This window comes from Rhinoderma darwinii, chromosome 11 (genome assembly GCF_050947455.1).
Source record: "Rhinoderma darwinii isolate aRhiDar2 chromosome 11, aRhiDar2.hap1, whole genome shotgun sequence".
NCBI classification, from domain to species: Eukaryota; Metazoa; Chordata; class Amphibia; order Anura; family Rhinodermatidae; genus Rhinoderma; species Rhinoderma darwinii.
In genome coordinates, this window is record NC_134697.1 from 76,191,822 (window position 1) to 76,215,288 (window position 23,467).

The window sequence follows — 23,467 nt, forward strand, 5'->3', positions numbered from 1 at the left end:
TTGATAACACCTCAGCAGTGCCACAGGCTGATCGCCGCCATGCCACGCCGCATTGATAACACCTCAGCAGTGCCACAGGCTGATCACCTCCATGCCATGCCGCATTGATAACACCTCAGCAGTGCCACAGGCTGATCGCCTCCATGCCATGCCGCATTGATAACACCTCAGCAGTGCCACAGGCTGATCGCCCCCATGCCATGCCGCATTGATAACACCTCAGCAGTGCCACAGGCTGATCGCCTCCATGCCATGCCGCATTGATAACACCTCAGCAGTGCCACAGGCTGATCGCCTCCATGCCACGCCTCATTGATAACACCTCAGCAGTGCCACAGGCTGATCGCCGCCATGCCACGCCGCATTGATAACACCTCAGCAGTGCCACAGGCTGATCATCTCCATGCCACGCCGCATTGATAACACCTCAGCAGTGCCACAGGCTGATCGCCGCCATGCCGCATTGATAACACCTCAGCAGCGCCACAGGCTGATCACCTCCATGCCATGCCGCATTGATAACACCTCAGCAGTGCCACAGGCTGATCGACTCCATGCCATGCCGCATTGATAACACCTCAGCAGTGCCACAGGCTGATCGCCCCCATGCCACACCACATTGATAACACCTTAGCAGTGCCACAGGCTGATCACCTCCATGCCACGCCGCATTGATAACACCTCAGTAGTGCCACAGGCTGATCGCCTCCATGCCACGCCGCATTGATAACACCTCAGAGGTGTCACAGGCTGATCGCCTCCATGCCACGCCGCATTGATAACACCTCAGCAGTGCCACAGGCTGATCGCCTCCATGCCACGCCGCATTGATAACACCTCAGCAGTGCCACAGGCTGATCGCCCCCATGCCACTCCGCATTGATAACACCTCAGCAGTGCACAGGTTGATCGCCTCCATGCCACTCCGCATTGATAACACCTCAGCAGTGCCACAGGCTGATCGCCTCCATGCCACGCACCATTGATAACACCTCAGCAGTGCCACAGGCTGATCACCTCCATGCCACGCCGCATTGATAACACCTCAGCAGTGCCACAGGCTGATCACCTCCATGCCACGCCGCATTGATAACACCTCAGCAGTGCCACAGGCTGATCACCTCCATGCCACGCCGCATTGATAACACCTCAGCAGTGCCACAGGCTGATCACCTCCATGCCACGCCTCATTGATAACACCTCAGCAGTGCCACAGGCTGATCGCCTCCATGCCATGCCGCATTGATAACACCTCAGCAGTGCCACAGGCTGATCGCCCCCATGCCACGCCGCATTGATAACACCTCAGCAGTGCACAGGCTGATCGCCTCCAGGCCACTCCGCATTGATAACACCTCAGCAGTGCCACAGGCTGATCACCTCCATGCCACGCCGCATTGATAACACCTCAGCAGTGCCACAGGCTGATCACCTCCATGCCACGCCGCATTGATAACACCTCAGCAGTGCCACAGGCTGATCGCCTCCATGCCACGCCGCATTGATAACACCTCAGCAGTGTCACAGGCTGATCGCCTCCATGCCACACCGCATTGATAACACCTCAGCAGTGCCACAGGCTGATCACCCCCATGCCACGCCGCATTGATAACACCTCAGCAGTGCCACAGGCTGATCGCCTCCATGCCACGCTGCATTGATAACACCTCAGCAGTGCCACAGGCTGATCGCCCCCATGCCATGCCGCATTGATAACACCTCAGCAGTGCCACAGGCTGATCGCCTCCATGCCATGCCGCATTGATAACACCTCAGCAGTGCCACAGGCTGATCGCCTCCATGCCACGCCTCATTGATAACACCTCAGCAGTGCCATAGGCTGATCGCCGCCATGCCACGCCGCATTGATAACACCTCAGCAGTGCCACAGGCTGATCATCTCCATGCCACGCCGCATTGATAACACCTCAGCAGTGCCACAGGCTGATCGCCGCCATGCCGCATTGATAACACCTCAGCAGCGCCACAGGCTGATCACCTCCATGCCATGCCGCATTGATAACACCTCAGCAGTGCCACAGGCTGATCGACTCCATGCCATGCCGCATTGATAACACCTCAGCAGTGCCACAGGCTGATCGCCCCCATGCCACACCACATTGATAACACCTTAGCAGTGCCACAGGCTGATCACCTCCATGCCACGCCGCATTGATAACACCTCAGTAGTGCCACAGGCTGATCGCCTCCATGCCACGCCGCATTGATAACACCTCAGAGGTGTCACAGGCTGATCGCCTCCATGCCACGCCGCATTGATAACACCTCAGCAGTGCCACAGGCTGATCGCCTCCATGCCACGCCGCATTGATAACACCTCAGCAGTGCCACAGGCTGATCGCCCCCATGCCACTCCGCATTGATAACACCTCAGCAGTGCACAGGTTGATCGCCTCCATGCCACTCCGCATTGATAACACCTCAGCAGTGCCACAGGCTGATCGCCTCCATGCCACGCACCATTGATAACACCTCAGCAGTGCCACAGGCTGATCACCTCCATGCCACGCCGCATTGATAACACCTCAGCAGTGCCACAGGCTGATCACCTCCATGCCACGCCGCATTGATAACACCTCAGCAGTGCCACAGGCTGATCACCTCCATGCCACGCCGCATTGATAACACCTCAGCAGTGCCACAGGCTGATCACCTCCATGCCACGCCTCATTGATAACACCTCAGCAGTGCCACAGGCTGATCGCCTCCATGCCATGCCGCATTGATAACACCTCAGCAGTGCCACAGGCTGATCGCCCCCATGCCACGCCGCATTGATAACACCTCAGCAGTGCACAGGCTGATCGCCTCCAGGCCACTCCGCATTGATAACACCTCAGCAGTGCCACAGGCTGATCACCTCCATGCCACGCCGCATTGATAACACCTCAGCAGTGCCACAGGCTGATCACCTCCATGCCACGCCGCATTGATAACACCTCAGCAGTGCCACAGGCTGATCGCCTCCATGCCACGCCGCATTGATAACACCTCAGCAGTGTCACAGGCTGATCGCCTCCATGCCACACCGCATTGATAACACCTCAGCAGTGCCACAGGCTGATCACCCCCATGCCACGCCGCATTGATAACACCTCAGCAGTGCCACAGGCTGATCGCCTCCATGCCACGCTGCATTGATAACACCTCAGCAGTGCCACAGGCTGATCGCCTCCATGCCACGCCGCATTGATAACACCTCAGCAGTGTCACAGGCTGATCGCCTCCATGCCACACCGCATTGATAACACCTCAGCAGTGCCACAGGCTGATCACCCCCATGCCATGCCGCGTTGATGCAGTAATTCATGCAAGGAGCCCTGACCAAGTATTGAGGGCAGATATTGTACATACTTTTCAGTAGGCCAACATTTCGGTATTAAAAATCATTTTTGAAATTGGGCTTATATAATATTCTAATTTTCTGAGACACTAAATTTTGGGTTTTCATTATCTCTTAGCCATAATCATCAACATTAAAAGAAAAAAAGCTGGAAATAGATCCCTCTGTGTGTAATGAATCTATATAATATATGAGTTTCCCTTTTTGAATTAAATTACTGAAATAAATGAACTCTTTGATGATATTCTAATTAATGGAGGACTGGTATATATATACTAAGACTGCAAGGCAATACAATATACAAAAATGGCGACAGCACTCTGCAAACACTAATGTTACCTAAGCACTACAGATAAATAAATATGCATGACTGCTAAATCTACTTACAATAGTGAGGTATATACATACACCATGTTCCAAATTATTATGCACATTGGATTTAAGTGTCATAAACATTTAATTATTAGTTTTTCAATTAAACTCATGGATGGTATTGTGTCTTAGGGCTCTTTGGATCATTGTAATCAATCTCAGACACCTGTGATAATTAGTTTGCCAGGTGTGCCCAATCAAAGGAAAACTACTTAAGAAGGACGTTCCACATTATTATGCAGGCCACAGGTTTCAAGCAATATGGGAAAGAAAAAGGATCTCTCTGCTGCCAAAAAGCGTGAAATAGTGCAATACCTTGGACAAGGTATGAAAACATTGGATATTTCAAGAAAACGTAAGCGTGATCATCGTACTGTGAAAAGATTTGTGGCTGATTCAGAGCACAGATGGGTTCGTTCAAATAAAGGCATAATGAGGAAGGTTTCTGCCAGACAAATTAATAGGATTAGGAGAGCAGCTGCTAAAATTCCATTGCAAAGCAGCAAACAGGTATTTGAAGCCGCTGGTGCCTCTGGAGTCCCGCAAACCTCAAGGTGTAGGATCCTCCAGAGGTTTGCAAGTGTGCATAAAGCTATTATTCCATCACCCCTAAACAATGCTCACAAGCAGAAACGGTTGCAGTGGGCTCAGAAATACATGAAGACTAATTTTCAAACCGTGTTGTTTACTGATGAGTGTCGTGCAACCCTGGATGGTCCAGATGGATGGAGTAGTGCATGGTTGGTGAATGGCCACCATGTCCCAACAAGGCTGTGACGTCAGCAAGGAGGTGGCAGAGTCATGTTTTGGGCTCGAATCATGGGGAGAGAGCTGGTAGGCCCCTTTAGGGTCCCTGACGGTGTGAAAATGACTGCTGCAAAGTACGTAGAGTTTATGACTGACCACTTTCTTCCGTGGTACAAAAAGAAGAACCGTGCCTTCCGTAGCAAAATTATCTTCATGCATGACAATGCACCATCTCATGCTGCAAAGAATACCTCTGTGTTATTGGCTGCTATGGGCATATAAGGAGAGAAACTCATGGTGTGGCCCCCATGTTCCCCTGACCTCAACCCTATTGGGAACCTTTGGAGCATCCTCAAGCAAAATATCTATGAGGGTGGGAGGCCGTTCACATCAAAACAGAAGCTCTGGGAGGCGATTCTGACATCCTGCAAAGATATTCAAGCAGAAACTGTCCAAATACTCACAAATTCAATGGATGCAAGAATTGTGAAGGTGATATCAAAGAAGGGGTCCTATGTTAACATGTAACTTGGCCTGCTAAGTTTTTTTGGATTGAAAGAGCTTTTGATTTCTATAAATATGACCTCCTGATGCTGCAAATTCAACAAATGACCATTTTAGTCTCTTTACAACCTTTAAAATGCTTTGATCTCTGTTGTGCATAATAATTTGAAACAGTGCATTTTGAGTTTTTTACTTCTAAAAAAAAAATCTGTTATCATTAGGAGATTTGTTCAATACAATTTTCATTATACACCAACGGTTGATGGCTTGAAGATTATACGGACTGTCATTTGCATCGACTATTTAGGAAAATCAGCGAAAAATAACATTTGCATAATAATTTGGAACGCGATATATATATATATTTCGGTTTTTTATTATTAATATTAATGCTATTACATTTTGAAATATGAAGGCAACTGGCTGTCCTGCTCTACTTTTGGATTATTCCTCGGGGGCGATTGAGTTAATCGCAAAGAAACAGAGAGTTGCTGTTGTCCTTCAACCTTTTATGACACCAAATGTTTGTGTCAATATCCGGCAGAAGACTTTCTGGTCCCTCGGTCTACCGTATCACATGCCACACTAAAAATACTTTTTTAATACAGTATTAGAGGCCAGTGGCCATCTTCCATGCACATTTCCAGCACTTCTGTAGTATAAGAATTGTGTGTAGATCCAATATAGTCACCTTTGTCAGCTGAGGCGATTCCTAGGCAACCACTCTAAGTGGTCGTATTTCACCCCCCCCCCCTTTCCAACCTATGTACAAGACAGAGGTATGACTGGAAGCTCCTCAACCCCAATGCAAAATTTGTAACAGGGCACCCAGCTTTCATGTGTGATTTCTAATACTAGTTTATTTTTGTGTGACAATGGGGCCTCTGTGGCCCCCTAGGCATCAGGGCTATAATGCTATTACGGTTGCGGTCGCAGACTGCCGGCATCACTTACCCACCAGTGACCGCAGAACGATGTGCTCCAGCCGGCGTCTCCCTCCTCGGAGATGCCAGCACAAGCGGCCGCTCTGTTCTCCTGCACTGATTAGGGTGCACGCTCGTCCCAGACATTAACGGACCAGCGCGCGCACCTACAAAAAGCTCCCTATCCAATCCCTACTCACCCTGCTGTATAAAAAGGACTCTGCCCTCTTCCTCCTTTGCTGAGCGTTGTTGTGTCTGCCCATGTTCGTTATTGCAAATGGTCCCTTAGTTGTATCCTGTATCCCGTGTTCCCGTATCCAGTAACTGTGTTTGTTCCAGTGCGAAGTCTAGTGTCGGAGTCGAGAGTGTCATCTGTGCCAAGTGTCATCTGTGCCACGTGTCTGCTATGTACATCAAATGACTGCTACATCAAACGACTGCGACATCAAACGTCTGCCTAACCTTCTATCCAGGTACTCTTGTCCTTAAGACTATTATCGACTGTTGTTTGGCCAGCTGCTACTCTGCTACGGCAGAGCGGCCTAGTGGGTCCACATACCCATAGACGTGACAATTGCTACCTCTGCTTTAACCTCTTGTTACACTTGGGCCAGCTCCAGCTACGTATTCTAACATTACAGTTCTCATATAGGGAGAGCGTGAGCACTGAGGGATGTGGCAAACCTGTGCTGGGCTCGCTCTATCCATTGATCTTATAGCTGCCAACAAGGGCTGCATGTATAGTATCTGAATACCCTTGGTCGCATCATTCAAAGCTTAAAGGATTCATAAAACAAAAACTCAGAAAATACTAGTTATGCTTATATTATTTTATTAAGCCTGAATTACCACAATCCAATAGTAAGAATGAACGTTTAAAAAAAAAAAAGGCTCAGCTACTTTTATGTGTTAGCTCTGAATAGTTTTTTTTAATTGAATACATATTTTTTTCAGTATAGAATAATATAGAAAAATATACTAGCATGAATAAACTGCAATCTTCATAAAGCATAAATGATAAGAAAGCATACATAGATACATGTAAGTATTGATGATTAGCACTGGTATAGGTATCACATGAAATATGTTCTGGAGACTGTGCATTCTGTATACAAGTGCATTTCAACCACATTGAGAAGTCTAGGATACATAGAGACCTATAATAAGTTTAAGAAAAACAGCTGATTGTAGTATTGTAAAAGAAATGAAAAGCAATATTTGTTTGTCCATACAATTTGTTATTTAAGGTGTCATCTAGTTCAAACAATCCCCTTACATATGCCCTTTTATTAGAGGGGGGAGTTTTATTAAAGTGACCCCCTTGTTTTAGCCAGAGCCAATAGTCGCTTCAAGCACATGTTCAAATTAGACACCCCCTTATGTGTAATATTCACCACACGGCCATTAGTAGGACATTGTTTAGGGTCAAAAACATGCCAGAAATATGTTAGAATTGGGCTCCAACTCAAAGGTTGCTCAGCTCTGATTCAGTACACGGCCCATTATGAAACAAACATGTTATGCAGTGTTGTTGATACAGCTGTTATATGAAATATATTGGGATTACGGCTTGAATGAATATGTGTTATAAATAGGTAACAATGCTCAGGGTCGGACTGGCCCACCAGAAAACCAGAGTATCCTCCAGTGGCCCCAGCCTCTAACACAATAATGGTCCATAAAAGTCCAGCAGAAGATAACCCCATTTGGAGCTCTTTGGAGACAATCACTTGCCACTAGGGTCTATTTCTTATGAGATGAATCACAAATTACCTATTAGAACTTATTGATGATATGTCCTGTGTGTACAATGATAACAACAAGGACTATGATGAAATGACAAGTGGACATGTACATGTTCTTTATAGATCGGGGGGTGGGCTCTCAGAATCATCTCCTCTTGTAGGCCCAAGGAACCCCAGTTCGACATTGACTATTCTCCGAGCACCTTAGAGCTGTGTGTATGTGAGCAAGAATATAGCTATGATGTTGAATAAACTATCCAGGAAGAACATTTTTTAAAATTAAATTCTCACTTTCCATTCCATTTCTATTTTCTCTTTAAAAATAGTAACATATAAAGGTGATTATATTATGTTAGAGGAAAAACTAATACTATCCATTTCCTTGCTAGAACTTCAGACCCTAAGATCCAAATACATGACTGATGTTCTTTATACATCATCGACTAATCAGCTCTACTGAGAAGGATGTGACCTTCTTTCCTTCATAGAGAGCGAGTTTATTTTACTCATAAAGAGTAAATAGTAGAAATAACAGTCATTAATTAATAGTTAAGGCATTTGTACAGGCTCAACTCTCCAGGTCCAAATATGTTGGTTTTATCTATATTTGAAATAATATGTGATTATGTTATTATTTATATTTTTTAACAGCACTCTAAAAAAACCAAGATATTATTAACTGCCTTTTCAATGAAAGTTACTTAATGTTAATTGTTATGTCATATTTTATAGACCTTCAGATGTGGTATCATTTGTGCACATAAATAGACATGGTTAAAATAAGATTTCATGATGATTTCTAAAGTGAACGCTCCCGAAAATGACATTTACAAAACTAACGAGTGCTACGTGAAATGTTGGTGCTGTGTAAATACTAGATTATGAGAATACATGGGAATAATGAACACTATGACGCCAGCAAAAATGTATTTAAAGTCGGCAAAATGTTAGTACTATTTAGTATTTATGTATTCAATGTATATAATTGGTGTAGACATTGACATTACTTTTTTTACCGGAACAATAAACCACAATGACAACCACTTTAGTTAGCGGGGTTAGTGGTAACATGAACTCTTTAGCATTAATAACTAGGTAGGGTTCAAGTAGTCTTTAGATTCAGACAATTCTAGAACTCTAAACCTTCTAGAAGACGGAACACTGAACTTCACATCTGAAATGACCCTTCACTTCTTTCTACAAGTATCTTCTATATCGCACACAACTCTAACATTGCTGAAGATGGTTCACACACACGAGGTGTGTCATGTGATTAGACTAAATCCCTGCTATGAAGAATAAGCATAAATCCCTTTAACAATCCAAGATTTGAATAGATTCCCAACTTTTTCGCTTCTTCGCCTACTATTAGTGTAGAAAGAAATCACGAATTCTTGTTGCCTCAATCCAAGGAATATATGTCGAAATCCTTGTGAAGACACTTGGTTTATTCTCCACTGTGCAACCAATGGGTCCAAAGCTGACTATACCATGGACTTCCCATCTTTCTCTTCCATTCTGACAAACAAGAGGCCCTCCAGAGTCACCCTGTAAACAACAAAGTCTACATTTTATATTTACTTAGGAACATTACCATTAAACAATGGACTAAAAAGCTAAAATGTCCTGAAGGAAAGATATTCAAGCTATAGAACTCTATTTCAAAGGATTCTTCAAGCTTTCAGAGGAACAACGTTTTGTTGCTCAACATTTTATGTTGGTAAAGGTTTATTCAGAGCAAATTGCTATTCTCACTGAAAATGGAGTAAACCCCAATTGTGAGTTCTGAGGACAGATCGCTTTTTCACCAGTGGTCAATGAGACATCTGGCAGTTTATGGACAGCATAACCCAAGCAGATCAGAAGAAGCGAACATATCACTGCATTACGAGAATAATTTGACATAACATGATTTGCCATGACATAAGAGAAAAGAAAGTGCATGTTATTTGATATATCTTTATAAAAATAAGGTCTAATGGGATTCATAAAAAAAATCATTTGTTAACAGAAACTGATCTATGTTTATTAAAATGAAGCCCTTAACATCCGCCATATATAAACGGTGCACATCGGGTGGGCGAGTATGGAGCGGGCTCACGGGCTGAGCCCGCTCCACAGAACAAGTGTGTCAGCTGTATTTTACAACAAACACTTGAGTGTAACGAGCGCGATCCCGCCCGTTTAACCCCTTAGATGCCGAGGTCAATAGCGACCATGGCATCTAAGTGGTTAAAACCAGTTGGGTGGCCCACTGTAACATTGAAACAGACCCCCGCGATGTGATCATTGGATAACATTGGTTGGCATGGCAGCCTGGGGGCATGATGAAGGACCCTAGGTTTGCCATTTTTCTACTCCTATGAAGCCCTTCCTCCGGGAGGGCTTCATAGTGGACTGTCAGTATAATGATATACTGCAATACATTAGTATTTTCAGTATATTATGCAAGTGATCCAACGATCGCTGGTTCAAGTCCCCTAGTAAAAGAAGTTAAATATAGTAAAATAAATTTTCTATAATATATATAAAAAAATTTAAATATTAAAAGTTCAAAAATCCTTCCTTTTCCAATTTCCCCCAATCACATTGTAGAAAACAAAAATTACACAACTGGTATCGCTATGTCTGTAAAAGTCAGAACTACAATATATAATTATTTAGCCCACACGGTGACAGCCGTAAAAAATTAAAACACAAGAATCGTTTTTTGGTCACTTCATCTCCCACAAAAAAATTAAATAAAAAAAGTGATCAAAAAGTCTCAAAATGGTACCAATAGTAACTACAGCTCGCCCCGTAAAAATTAAGCCCTCGTACCGCTCAATTGACAGAAGAAAATGGCTCTCAGAATATAGAGACAAAGCTCAAATTTTATTTTTAACGATCAGTTTTTTACTTGTTAAAGTAGTAATACAGGAAAAAAAACTATATAAATTGGGTATCTCGCAAAGAAATTCTTTGTCAGGTGGAATAGGAAAAAAACAGCGATAACCACAAGTTAACTTTATTCTGTGTTTTTTTTTCCTATTCCACCTCACAAAGAATTTATTTCCAGTTTCCCACTACACTATATGGTACAATAAATCTATAACTCATCCCGCAAAAAACAAGTCCTCATATTGACAGAAAAATAAAAAAGTTATGGCCTTTGGAAGGTCAAAATGGAGAAAACATAGAACAGCGGTGGATCTTTTCAGAAATGGCTGGCCGACCAAAATCCCTCTGAGGAAGCATCAACAACACATCCAGGAACTAAGAAAAGAACTCAGGCCAACATATAAGAGGGACGTGGTCAAGCTTTTTCAGTATAGGATCAACTTTTTATGAAGCTTGAGCTACATGATCTATTAGGGAAGGGGGCAGCAAAAGTGCTGTGCTAAAGGATGTTACTGTGGGAAAACAGCCTGGTGGCAATCTACTATTTGGCTGCCATTTATTTAAGGAATTTCAGGCTTTACTCACCTTCATAAGGTCATGGTTCATGCTTCAATCACTGTTACAAAAGTGGCATAGATGGGATTGTTTTAAGAGGAAAACCACTGCTGACCAAGAGTTCTATGCCCAGTCTGAAATTTGACCAAAAAAAAGACGCCCAGGACCAACCCAAGACTTTCTGTGGACTGATGAGTGGAAAGTGGAACTTTATGGAATACATGGATCCCGTTGCATCTGGCGTAAAGCTAATACAGCATTCCATAATAAGATTACCATCCAAAGTTACCAACAGTAAATCAAGATGGTGTAATTGTGTGATGCTTTACTACTACCTGGAGTTATAAGCGATAGGACCAGTAAATCCTGAAGGAGAATGTCAGGTCATCAGTCCGAGCAGTTCTTGCTCAAGAGTCCTTCAATTGGAATGAATAAAAACAATTATGCGTAGAAGAGTGGGCCAAACTTCTTCCATAGTTCTGAAAAGACTGATCTTCAATTATTGGAACTGTTTGGATCCAGTTGTTAAAGGTTTTGTGGGACTTTGAATGATTATTTGAAAAAATGTTTTGTTACACTCTGTGTAATTTCAGGGTAGGGAGACAGACAGGTGAGCCCTAATCTACCCGCCACTCAGTCCCTGCCTACTTGCACGGCCCGTCCTAGGCGACGGCGTACAACTGGGCGACGGTCCCTACGCTCAATAAGTGCACGACAGACAAACAGACAAGGGTACACAGAAGCTAAGGGAAATGGGGCAGTTGCCCATGGCAACACCGTGAGCAACAAGAGTAGTGAACGAGCCGAGTCAAACCAGGAGTGTACGAGGTACCAAATGCAGAGCAGGAGCGTAGTCAGTAAAACCAGGGTCAATTTGAAGCAGAGGTCAATAGTACTAGCAGGAACAGCAGAGCCAGGAAACCAGACAGAATCACAGGCAAAGGAATAGCAGGAAATAAAGGTATTAATAGACCGAGGACGGGAGCTAGCTCCATCTGGCCAGGCTGTGATAGGTTCTCCCACTCCTCAGCCTGCCAGCCTGAGTGGTAGCAGATCGAGTCACTCTATCAGACCTAAGAGCAGATGCAGACTGATTAAACACGGGCGTCGACACAGAAGCTGTGTCTGGCAGATCCTTTACAGTACCCCCCCCTTTTATGAGGGGCCACTGGACCCTTCCTAGGTGGACCTGGCTTATTTGGGAACTGAAGATGGAAGCTCCTGAGCAATAACCCAGCGTGAACATCCCGGGCAGGTACCCAAGTCCTCTCCTCAGGCCCGTATCCTCTCCAATGGACCAGGTACTGGAGGGAGCCTTGGACCATCCTGCAATCCACAATCTTGGCCACCTCGAATTCTACCCCTTCAGGGGTGAGAACAGGGACCGGAGATTTCCTCGAGGTAGCCAAGGACGGAGGAGCAGCGTTTCAGGAGGGAGGCATGAATACGTCGTCTATGTGAAAAGACGGGGGTAACTCCAGCTGGAAGGAGATCGGGTTAAGGACCTCAATGACCTTGTATGGCCCTATATACCGGGGAGCAAATTTTGTGGACGGAACTTTAAGACGCAAATTTTTTGAAGATAGCCACACCAGATCCCCGACCACAAACAAGGGGTTAGCAGAACGTCTTCTATCTGCCTGAGTCTTTTGTATGCCCTGGGTCGCCTCTAGGTTCTTCTGAACCTGGGCCCAGACTGTGCACAGTTCCCGATGAACTACATCTACCTCGGGATTGATGGAACCACCAGGTGAAACGGAGGAGAACCGTGGATTAAACCCAAAATTATAGAAAAAGGGGGAGACCCCTGACGAGTTACTGACCCGGTTATTAAGGGAAAATTCGGCGAGGGGAATGAAGGAGACCCAATCATATTGACAGTCGGAGATAAAACACCTTAAATATTGTTCTAGAGACTGCTTAGTCCTCTCAGTTTGGCCATTAGTTTCAGGATGGAAGGCCGAGGAGAAGGACAGATCAATCTCCAACTTTTTACAGAAAGCTCTCCAAAACAATGAAACAAATTGTACCCCTCTGTCAGAAACAATATTGACAGGAACCCCATGGAGACGCAGGATGTGTTTGACAAACAAGGTAGCTAACGTTTTGGCATTGGGTAGTTTCTTGAGCGGAACAAAGTGGCACATCTTACTGAAGCGGTTTACTACAACCCACACCACCGACTTGCCTTGAGATGCAGGCAGATCGGTGATAAAATCCATGGAGATACGGGTCCAAGGTCTCTTGGGAATGGGCAAAGAACATAGTAAGCCCGCTGGTCGGGACCTGGGAGTCTTGGACCTAGCACAAATTTCACAAGCGGCGACGTAGGCCTTAACGTCTTTAGGCAAACCAGGCCACCAATAGTTTCTAGCAATGAGGTGCTTGGTACCCAGGATGCCTGGATAGTGCAGAGTCATGATTTTCCCTGAGTACCCTTAGCCGGAATTGCAGGGGAAGAAACAGCTTGTTCTCAGGAAGGTTCCCGGGAGCTGAACCTTGATCAGCCGCAATTTCGGAGACTAAATCAGAATCAACAGAGGATATGATTATACCTGGGGGCAAAACAAAAGCAGGATCTTTCTCCGAAGGAGGGCTGGCCATGAAGCTACGCGACAGTGCATCAGCTTTAATATTTTTAGACCCAGCCCTATAGGTGACCACAAAGTTGAATCTAGTAAAAAACAACGCTCATCGAACTTGCCTCGGGGCAGATTCTAGGAAAACCAGATTCTTGTGGTCGGTAAGGACCGTTACCTGGTGCCTAGCCCCCTCCAAGAAGTGGCGCCACTCCTCATATGCCCATTTAATGGCTAAGAGTTTGCGGTTGCCCACGTCATAGTTACTCTCAGTGGGCGAGAACTTCCTGGAGAAGTAGGCACAGGGACGGAGATGGGTGAGGGACCTGGTACCCTGGGACAAGACAGCACCCACTCCCACCTCGGAGGCGTCAACCTCCACGATGAATGGCTCCATTCGGTTAGGCTGAATCAGCACTGGGGCAGAGATAAAGCACTTCTTAAGGATCTCAAAAGCCTGGACAGCCTCCGGAGGCGAGTGGAGGAGATCAGCACCTTTGCGAGTAAAATCCGTAAGAGGCTTAGTGATGACCGAGAAGTTAGCAATAAATCTCCTGTAATAGTTAGCAAACCCCAGGAAGCACTGTAACGCCTTCAGGGAGGCAGGTTGGACCCATTCAGCCACAGCCTGAACTTTGGCAGGGTCCATGCGGAATTCATTAGGAGTGAGGATTTGACCCAAAAATGGTATCTCCTGCACCCCAAACACACATTTTTCAGATTTAGCATAGAGTTTGTTTTCCCGAAGGGCCTTGAGCACCTTCCTGACATGCTCAATGTGGGAGAACCAGTCCTTGGAAAACAGAAGTATGTCATCAAGGTACAGTACAAGAAATACCCCCAATTCTGGAAGACCGCGGGAGCATTACACAACCCAAAGGGCATGACGAGGTATTCAAAATGACCTTCGGGCGTGTTAAACGCAGTCTACCACTCATCCCCTTCTCTGATTCGGATAAGGTTATAAGCCCCCCGAAGATCAAACTTAAAGAACCATTGGGCCCCCTGAACCCGATTGAAGAGATCAGGAATGAAAGGAAGGGGATACTGGTTCCTTACTGAAGTACCTTATTCAAGTTTTGGTAATCGATGCACGGCCTAAGACCACCATCCTTCTTCCCTACGAAGAAGAAGCCAGCACCTACCGGAGAAGTAGAGGGCTGAATGTAACCCTTGGCCTGGCTTTCCTGGATATATTCTCTCATGGCCTCACATTCGGGACAAAAGAGATTAAAAATCCTACCCTTAGGGAGCTTAGCTCCTGGTACCAAATCGATTGCGCAATCGTATTCTCTATGAGGAGGTAACACTTCGGAGGCCTTTTTAGAAAAAACATCAGCGAAGTCCTGAATAAACTCAGGTAAAGTGTTCACCTCCTCAGGGAGAGAAATAAAATTAACAGAAAAACAGGACATCATGCATTCATTACCCCATTTGGTCAAATCCCCAGTATTCCAGTTAAACGTGGGATTATGCATCTGCAACCAGGGAAGGCCTAAAACCAAATTTGACGATAATCCTTGCATCACCAGTACAGAGCACTGCTCGAAATGAATGGAGCCAACAATGAGTTCAAAAACAGGGGTATGCTGCGTAAAATAACCTTTAGCAAGTCGAGTGGAGTCGATACCCACTACCGGGACAGGTTTAGGCAAATCACTCAATGGCATAGCTAGAGACATAGCAAATTCCACAGACATAATATTAGCAGAAGACCCTGAATCCACGAAGGCCCTGCCGGTAGCAGACCTACCCTCAAAAGAGACCTGAAAGGGAAGCAAGATCTTATTAGGTTTCATATTTACGGGAAATACCTGTGCGCCCAAGCAACCTCCCCGATGGTCACTTAGGCGCGGAAGTTTTCCGGCTGCTTATTCTTACGCCTTGGACAGTTGTTCACTATATGCTCATCATCCCCAAAGTAGAAGCAGAGACCATTCTTTCTGCGGAGCTCTCTACGTTGTTGGGGAGACACGGAGGCCCCGAGTTGCATTGGTTCATCCGAGATTCCCTTGGAAAAACGAAGCAATGGAACCTCGGGAGCCATCATGGGGGGGGGAGTCAGAGGAGAAGGCACAAAAACGTTCAAGTCGTCGTTCCCTGAGACGTCGGTCAAGACGTACCGCTAAAGCCATAACCTGATCTAGAGAGTCAGAAGAGGGATAGCTAACTAATAGTTCTTTCAGGGCATTCGACAGACCCAATCTAAACTGGCACCTCAAGGCAGGGTCATTCCACCGAGAATCTACGCACCACTTCCTAAAGTCAGAACAGTACTACTCACCGTGTCTCTTATCCTGACGTAAAGTCAGTAGCTGACTCTTGGCAAAGGCAGTTTTGTCAGTCTCGTCATATATGAGCCCGAGAGCAGAAAAAAAAGGTCAACAGAGGAAAGTTCAGGGGCGTCAGGAGCCAAGGAGAAGGCCCATTCTTGGGGGCCGTCCTGGAGCCGGGACATAATTATACCCACTTGTTGGGAGGAGTGGGGTCTTAATCGGAAATAGAGCGTACAACTCTCCCGAAAGGAGAAAAAAGTCTTCCGGTCCCATGATAACCGGTTAGGCAACTTGAGTTGGGGTTCAAGAGGTGAGGTGGAGGGCACTACCTGGTCAGCATCACGCTGGTTGCACCTCCGAGCCAGGGCTTGGACCTGTAGGGAGAGACCCTGCATTTGCTGAGCCAGGGTCTTAAGGGGGTCCATAGTTGTGTAGGAACCAGGGTAGAAAAGGTATATGGGCCTGTGATTATGTAATGTCGGGGTAGGGAGACAGACAGGTGACCCCTAATCTACCCGCCACTCAGTCCCTGCCTACTTGCACGGCCGGTCCTAGGCGACGGCGTACAACTGGGCGACGGTCCCTACACTCAATAAGTGCACGACAGGCAAACAGACAAGGGTACACAGAAGCTAAGGGAAATGGGTCAGTTGCTCACGGCAACACCGTGAGCAACAAGAGCAGTGAACGAGCCGAGTCAAACCAGGAGTGTACGAGGTACCAAACGCAGAGCAGGAGCATAGTCAGTAAAGCCAGGGTCAATTTGAAGCAGAGGTCAATAGTAGTAGCAGGAACAGCAGAGCAAGGAAACTAGACAGAATCACAGGCAAAGGAAGAGCAGGAAATGAAGGTATAAATAGACCGAGAGCGGAACTAGCTCCGTCTGGCCAGGCTGTGATAGGTTCTCCCACTCCTCAGCCTACCAGCCTGAGTGGTAGCAGATCGAGTCACTCTATCAGACCTAGGAGCAGATGCAGACGGATCAACCACGGGTGTCGACACAGAAGCTGTGTCTGGCAGATCCTTTACACTCTGTTCACAAAATGTTTGTGGTGAGTCTACGTTAGATGCTGCACCTATAGCCCCAACATATGCAACATATACCGTGCAGTTGCATATGTCTGCCATTAATGTTGCTGTGCAGTATACATTTTTTTTGCAGGATGCCCTTGTATTAGTCTGATGGTATGATATACATCTGATCCATAGAAGTCTATGCATATGTAAGATGTATACACTGGGAGCATTTGCTAGCATGTATGCCAAAGATTCAGGGATACTGTATCTAAGTAGCCTGGCCAAGGCTCGGAAATTAGCGTTTTTTCGCTGGGTTTTTTACGGCCGTTTTTGGAGCTGTTTTTCTATTGAGTCAATGAAAAACGGCTCCAAAAAGTCCCAAGAAGTGACATGCGCTTCTTTTTCACGGGCGTCTTTTTATGTGTCATTTTTGGAAAACGAGGCGTAAAAAAACGTCCCGTCAGAACAGAACGCCGTATTTCCAATTGAAATCAATGGGCAAATGTTTGTAGGCGTTCTGCTTCCGATATTTCAGTCATTTTTCAGGACATTTACAGCCCCGAAAAACGGCCGAAAATAGCCCGTGTGAACATACCCTTAAAGTTGTGATAATTTGTCATTAACTTGATATTATGTGAGCTAAGTACCTGACAGGCAGCAGGGGGGCCTCCAATGTCTCGGAAACCAGCACAAATCATTGACTCCCTAACCCTTTCACCCCAGAATTTTTTCTGTCTGCATGTTTTGGTGTCAATGATTGGCAGCTTGGCCTGGTTCAGGACTTCTGACAGTGTAAGGTTCTCTTTTCCTCCTTGAAAAAAAAAAAAGACATCAGGGATTGGGTAAAATAATTTACAACAGTGATGTACGCTAAGCAGCTGAACAAACCATCATGGAATTACACAGTACCAAAGTGTTGTTAATAGACACAAGAATTCACCTAAATGAATAAGGTCTTAAAGCAGGTCAGCCAGCATGGCAGGTGCTTGAAATACTGAAATAGCTGCCTGCTCAGTAACATTGAAACTAGGATGATCCTGGGAGCAGCGAAAGGGTCCAGGTGGAGAGGCAGAGGCTCAACCAGGACACATTTGTGGCCATCCAATATTCTGAAGATTAAGACAAATGATAACAGAATGTATTGCCATTGGTTTTTAACTACACATTTAAATGAGCCATTTAAAGAAGTCCTACTGTAGTGCCAGAGTTAGTGAGCATCAGGGTGCGGAAAGTCGTGGCTCATGAACAGAGCGGTGGGCCACGCTCATGGGCCTGCACCTCCAGGTCCATGCTGCAGAATGGTGCCAGCATTAAGCACATTGTGTATAGGAAATGAAACTAAGCACTGTTTTATGCATTATTTATCTGGATGCTGTGTCACAGAATTTTTTTGAGACCCTGTCTGACACTATTTATCTGAGCGCTGTATACACTATGTAGACACTGTAGGCACTATTTATCTGGACACATTATACACTGTTCACATGGACGCAGTATGACACTATTTATCTGGGCGCTGTATACACTATGTAGACACTGTAGGCACTATTTATCTGGACACATTATACACTGTTCACATGGACGCAGTATGACACTATTTATCGGAGCGCTGTATACACTATTTTTTCCATCTATTAGAGACATAAGATCCTTTTCCTACCAGGAGTTCTTTGAATGTGGAGAGAGACGATAAGGAGCTTGGTGGTACTACAAGGATAAGAATTACCATCCACACCCTCATTGGATTGCGGACTGTCCACTGCATTTTTCTGGAAGAGAGCCCATACTGAATGATATTGGACTGTTACCAGTGCCGTCTGAGCGGTAAACTTCACTGTACTTTATATATGTTATTTAGGGTATTTGTTGGATCATACCCAATTTAGTTTTGCCTGCTCCGGTCTGAGAGAGATTTTGTGGGTATTTGAGCCAAGAGAAACCACCATTATATTTGTATGTAGACATTGTAGGCACTATTTATCTGGACACATTATACACTGTTCCCATGGACTCAGTATGACACTATTTATCTGGGCGCTGTATACACTATGTAGACATTGTAGGCACTATTTATCTGGACACATTATACACTGTTCACATGGACACAGTATGACACTATTTATCGGAGCGCTGTATACACTATGTAGACATTGTAGGCACTATTTATCTGGACACATTATACACTGTTCACATGGACTCAGTATGACACTATTTATCTGAGTGCTGTATACACTATGTAGACACTGTAGGCGCTATTTATCTGGACACATTATACACTGTTCACATGGACTCAGTATGACACTATTTATCTGAGCGCTGTATACACTATGTAGACATTGTAGGCACTATTTATCTGGACACATTATACACTGTTCACATGAACGCAGTATGACACTATTTATCTGAGCGCTGTATACACTATGTAGACATTGGAGGCACTATTTATCTGGACACATTATACACTGTTCACATGGACGCAGTATGACACTATTTATCTGGATACTGTTTTAGAATATGTGGACACTGCATTAGGCTATATTCCCATGACGGACGTATATTAACCGTCGTCACACAGCCGTTTTCAGAACAATGAAGTTCTACGGCTGTATTTGCAGGGCTGTTTTTGTTAATGGCCGGGAATACTGGGCATCAAAAAATGTTTTGGCCGTTTTCATGGCCCGACAGCCCCCATAGAACTTAATGTATCAGTTTTAATTGACATTTTTTGATAAATCAATCCATGTGACGGCTGTTAAAAAGTGATCGGTTACATGGGAAATCAATTGTATCCGCATCCTTTGGACATCCAGGGGAATTGTGCCACTATCTATGTTGGAACTGTGGCACTATGTGGGCACTGTGGCACTATTTTTGTAGGCACTGTCTATGTGGACACTGCGGTATGATCTATGTGGGCACTGTGGCACTGTCTATTTGAGCACTATCTATGTGGGAACAATTTATGTGGTCACTGGCAGAATCTATGTGAGCACAATCTACAGTGGGCATTGTGGCACTATCTACAGGGGAATTTTGGCACCACCTACTTGGACACTGTGTTTTCAGGAGGTTGGAACAAAAAACCCTGACGAATGAAAGTCATCCGCTTTTTTAATGGCCATGAAAAACGGATGACAAAAGGCCGTTAAAAACGGTCAGATGGACGGGAAATGGAAGAAAATGTAGAAACACACTGATGAAAAGCGGCCATGAAAAACTGACAGTTGATCCATTTTTAATTGCTGTTTTCTTTCACGGTCGTGTGAATACGTAACGTCCATTGCCGTGGACCGTCGGGATTAGTCACCCCGCGACGGCCGCAGCCATGGCCCCAGGAGACGCCAGCGCTTACTTCCACTTCATTCTGCTGTGTCCCGTAGTGTGCACGTGCAGACTCGTGCCCGGCCTTAAAGGGCCAGTGCACGCACATGTAAAACATCATTAATTAGCCCATGATCACCCTGGACTATAAGAAGGGCCCTGCCCCTTTGCTCTTTGCCTGAGCGTTGTTCATATTCCTCTTGCAAATGGTCTCATCTGCATCACCTGCCGTCAAGATCCCACCTGTGCCTAGCCGTTGCTACGGTCTGGACTATCATAGGTACCCTTGTGCTTGGACTATATATATATTGACTTGGTACACTGTAGTTTGGCCAGCTGCCATCCCGCTATGGCGGTGCGGCCCAGTGGGTACACACACCCACAGATCATGACAGAATATAGCCTTAAGGCTCTTTTACACTGGCCAATTATCGGGCAAACGAGCGTTTACAGAACGCTTGTTCCCGATAATTGCCCTGTTTAAACAGGACAAAGATCAATCGATGAACGAGCTCGTTCATCAGCTGATCGTATAGTTTTAAATACTGAAAATATTATCTTTGTCGGCAGCACATCTCCTTGTGTAAACAGGGAGACGTGCTGCCCATATAATAGAAATGTATGGGGACGAGTGATCAGAGTAACAAGCACTCGTCCCCATACTAGCTCCTTGTGAAAGGAGCAAACGAGCGCCGATCGAGATGTCTCATTGATCGGAGCTCATTTACAAGGCCCAGGTTGGGCCGTTTAAAAGTACCTTCACACTATTTATCTGGATGTTAAATGATACTATTTATCTGGACATTTTTTGTAGAAATGTACAATCTAAGTTTGAGAGGGTTTAAAGTTAATAAGATTAGCAAAGGTATAATTAAAGCTTCGCTTACATCTGCGTCATGGTCCCGTTATGATGTACCGTCGGAGCTTCCCGTCAGAACGGGACCCTGACTGAAACAAATGGAAACCATAGGTTTCCGTTTGCATCACCATTGAGTTCAATGGTGTCAGATCTGGTGCCAATGTTTTTTGTTTGTCTCAGTTGTGCAAGGGTTCCGTCGTTTTGACGGAATCAATACCGTAGTCGATGAACCCTTGCACAACTAAAACCATTGGCACAGGATTGAAATCAATAGCTTCCGTTTGTTTTAGTCAGGGTCCCGTTCTGACAGAAAGTCAGAACGGGATCCTGACGCAGATGTGAACGAATCCTAAAACTTTTTCTGTGGGTACTTTCACACATGCCATTTTGATGCATTTTTTAAGCTACAACCAGAAGTGGATTTAAAAATGTATACTTCTCCTTCCTTTACTGTTCTGCCCGCGGTCGCTGACTGCCGGCATATCCCACCTATCGTCAGCCGCGACTGCAGGCCTCTGGATCCTGGCCAGCGTCTCCTCCCACATAGACGCCAACACACACTGCTCTCTCCTCCTACAGCAGCCTGTTGGGTGCACGCGCGCTCGTCCCCGGACTTTAAGAGCCAGCACACGCACAAGGAAATTTATCCCATCCTATCTCAGCATACCTGGGACTTTAAAAGGAACCCTACTCACTTCCATCTTGCTTGAGCAATGTTGTGTTTTCCCTGTGTTTGTCATGCAAATGGTTTCTCAGCTGTATCCCGTATTAAGTATCTGAGTCAATTTTTCGAGACGACTTCTGTGTTCAAGTCCATTTGTCCGAGACGACTTCTGGGTTCAAGTCCATTGTTCGAGATTACTTCTGTGTTCAAGTAAAATGTCCATCTGTGTCCGGTGTCCTTGCCAAGTCCATTGTTAGAGAAGACTTCTGTGTTCAAGTCAAGTGTCCAAGACAAATTCACCATCTGTGTCCGGTGTCCTTGCCAAGTCCATTGTCCGAGACGACTTCTGTGTTCAAGTCCATTGTCCCAGACGACTTCTGTGTTCAAGTCGAGTATCCGAGACAAGCTCCGATAGTCCGGCACAATCCAGCTCCCGATAGTCCGGTGCCAACCTGCTTCTGATTATCCGACACAAGCCAGCAACCCAGGTATTTTCCGCATAGAAGCTTTAGGGAGCGATTCATCAGGAAGTCTATTTTTCCAGCCAGAGCCGGATTCTTCTTCCAAGAAAAAAAAGGATGGATCTCTCTGACCAGGTATTGACTACCGTGGTTTAAAACAAATCACTGTAAAGAACAAATACCACTTGCTGCTAATTTCTGAGCTCTTCAACAGAATTAGTGGGGCCAAGATTTTCACAAAGCTGGATCTACGCGGGGCTTATAACGTGATCCCTATCCGTAAGGGTGACAAATGGAAAACCACATTCAGCACCCGAGAAGGTCACTACAAATATCTTGTGATGCCCTTTGGACTCTGTAACGCTCCAGCTGTGTTCCAGGGATTCGTAAACAACATTTTCTGGGATCTACTGTATGTCTGTGTGGTGGTATATCTGGGCGACATCTTGATTTACTCACCAGATCTGACTATGCATCGGAAGCATGTTCGCAAAGTCCTGTCATGGTACAGGGGGAATAGCCTCTATGCAGGGGCGTACATAGCGGGGGCGGTGGCCCCGGACCCACTGAGATGGTGGGGCCTACTGAGATGGTCTGGCCCACCACTCCCGCCATGACCGCCGCCACCCCTGCCATGACCAGGGATGATAGGGGTTATATACAGGGATGATGGCTGGTATATACAGGGATGATGAGGGTTATATACAGGGATCTCAGCTCTCACCAACAAGGGAGTGAACGTTAAGGTCTGGACTCCTGAGGTAGAGTCGGCATTCACCAACCTCAAGAGAGCCTTCACTTCAGCTTCCGTTCTTCACCATCCTGATATGTTTCTCCAGTTCTTGTTAGAGTTTGAGGCTTCTTCCATTGGTGCTGGAGCACTTCTCTTTCAAAGAAACTCCAAGGGTAAGGCAGTATCCTGTGGCTTCTTCTCTCCTGCAGAACGCAACTACTCTATTGGGGACCATAAGTTACTGGCTGTCAAATTAGCCTTAGAAGAGTGGAGGCACCTGCTAGAGGGGGCTGCTCATCCTATTATTATCTACACCGATCACAAGAATCTCACTTATTTACAATCTGTACAATGACTGAACCCTCATCAGGCCAGATGGTCACTGTTCTTTGCCAGATTCCAGTTCCTACTTCACTTCTGTCCTGCTGATAAAAATATATATATATTGCTCCTCTGGGATTTTTGTA

The 23,467-nt window shown here is 45.5% G+C and overlaps 1 protein-coding gene across 1 annotated transcript in view; it reads right to left on the reverse strand.

Moving 5' to 3' along the window:
• Nucleotides 1–8,844: 8,844 nt before the first annotated feature.
• The window catches only part of LOC142663957 (elastase-1-like), a 34,891-nt gene continuing 20,268 nt past the window's right edge, over nucleotides 8,845–23,467 (reverse strand). Inside the window, exons 5-6 of the mRNA XM_075842811.1 lie at nucleotides 17,610–17,773; nucleotides 8,845–9,203 (exon numbers count right to left, since the gene is read on the reverse strand). Of these exons, the coding sequence (XP_075698926.1) occupies nucleotides 9,024–9,203; nucleotides 17,610–17,773 (344 nt within the window). The 3' untranslated portion in view covers nucleotides 8,845–9,023. The remainder of the gene's footprint in view (nucleotides 9,204–17,609; nucleotides 17,774–23,467) is intronic.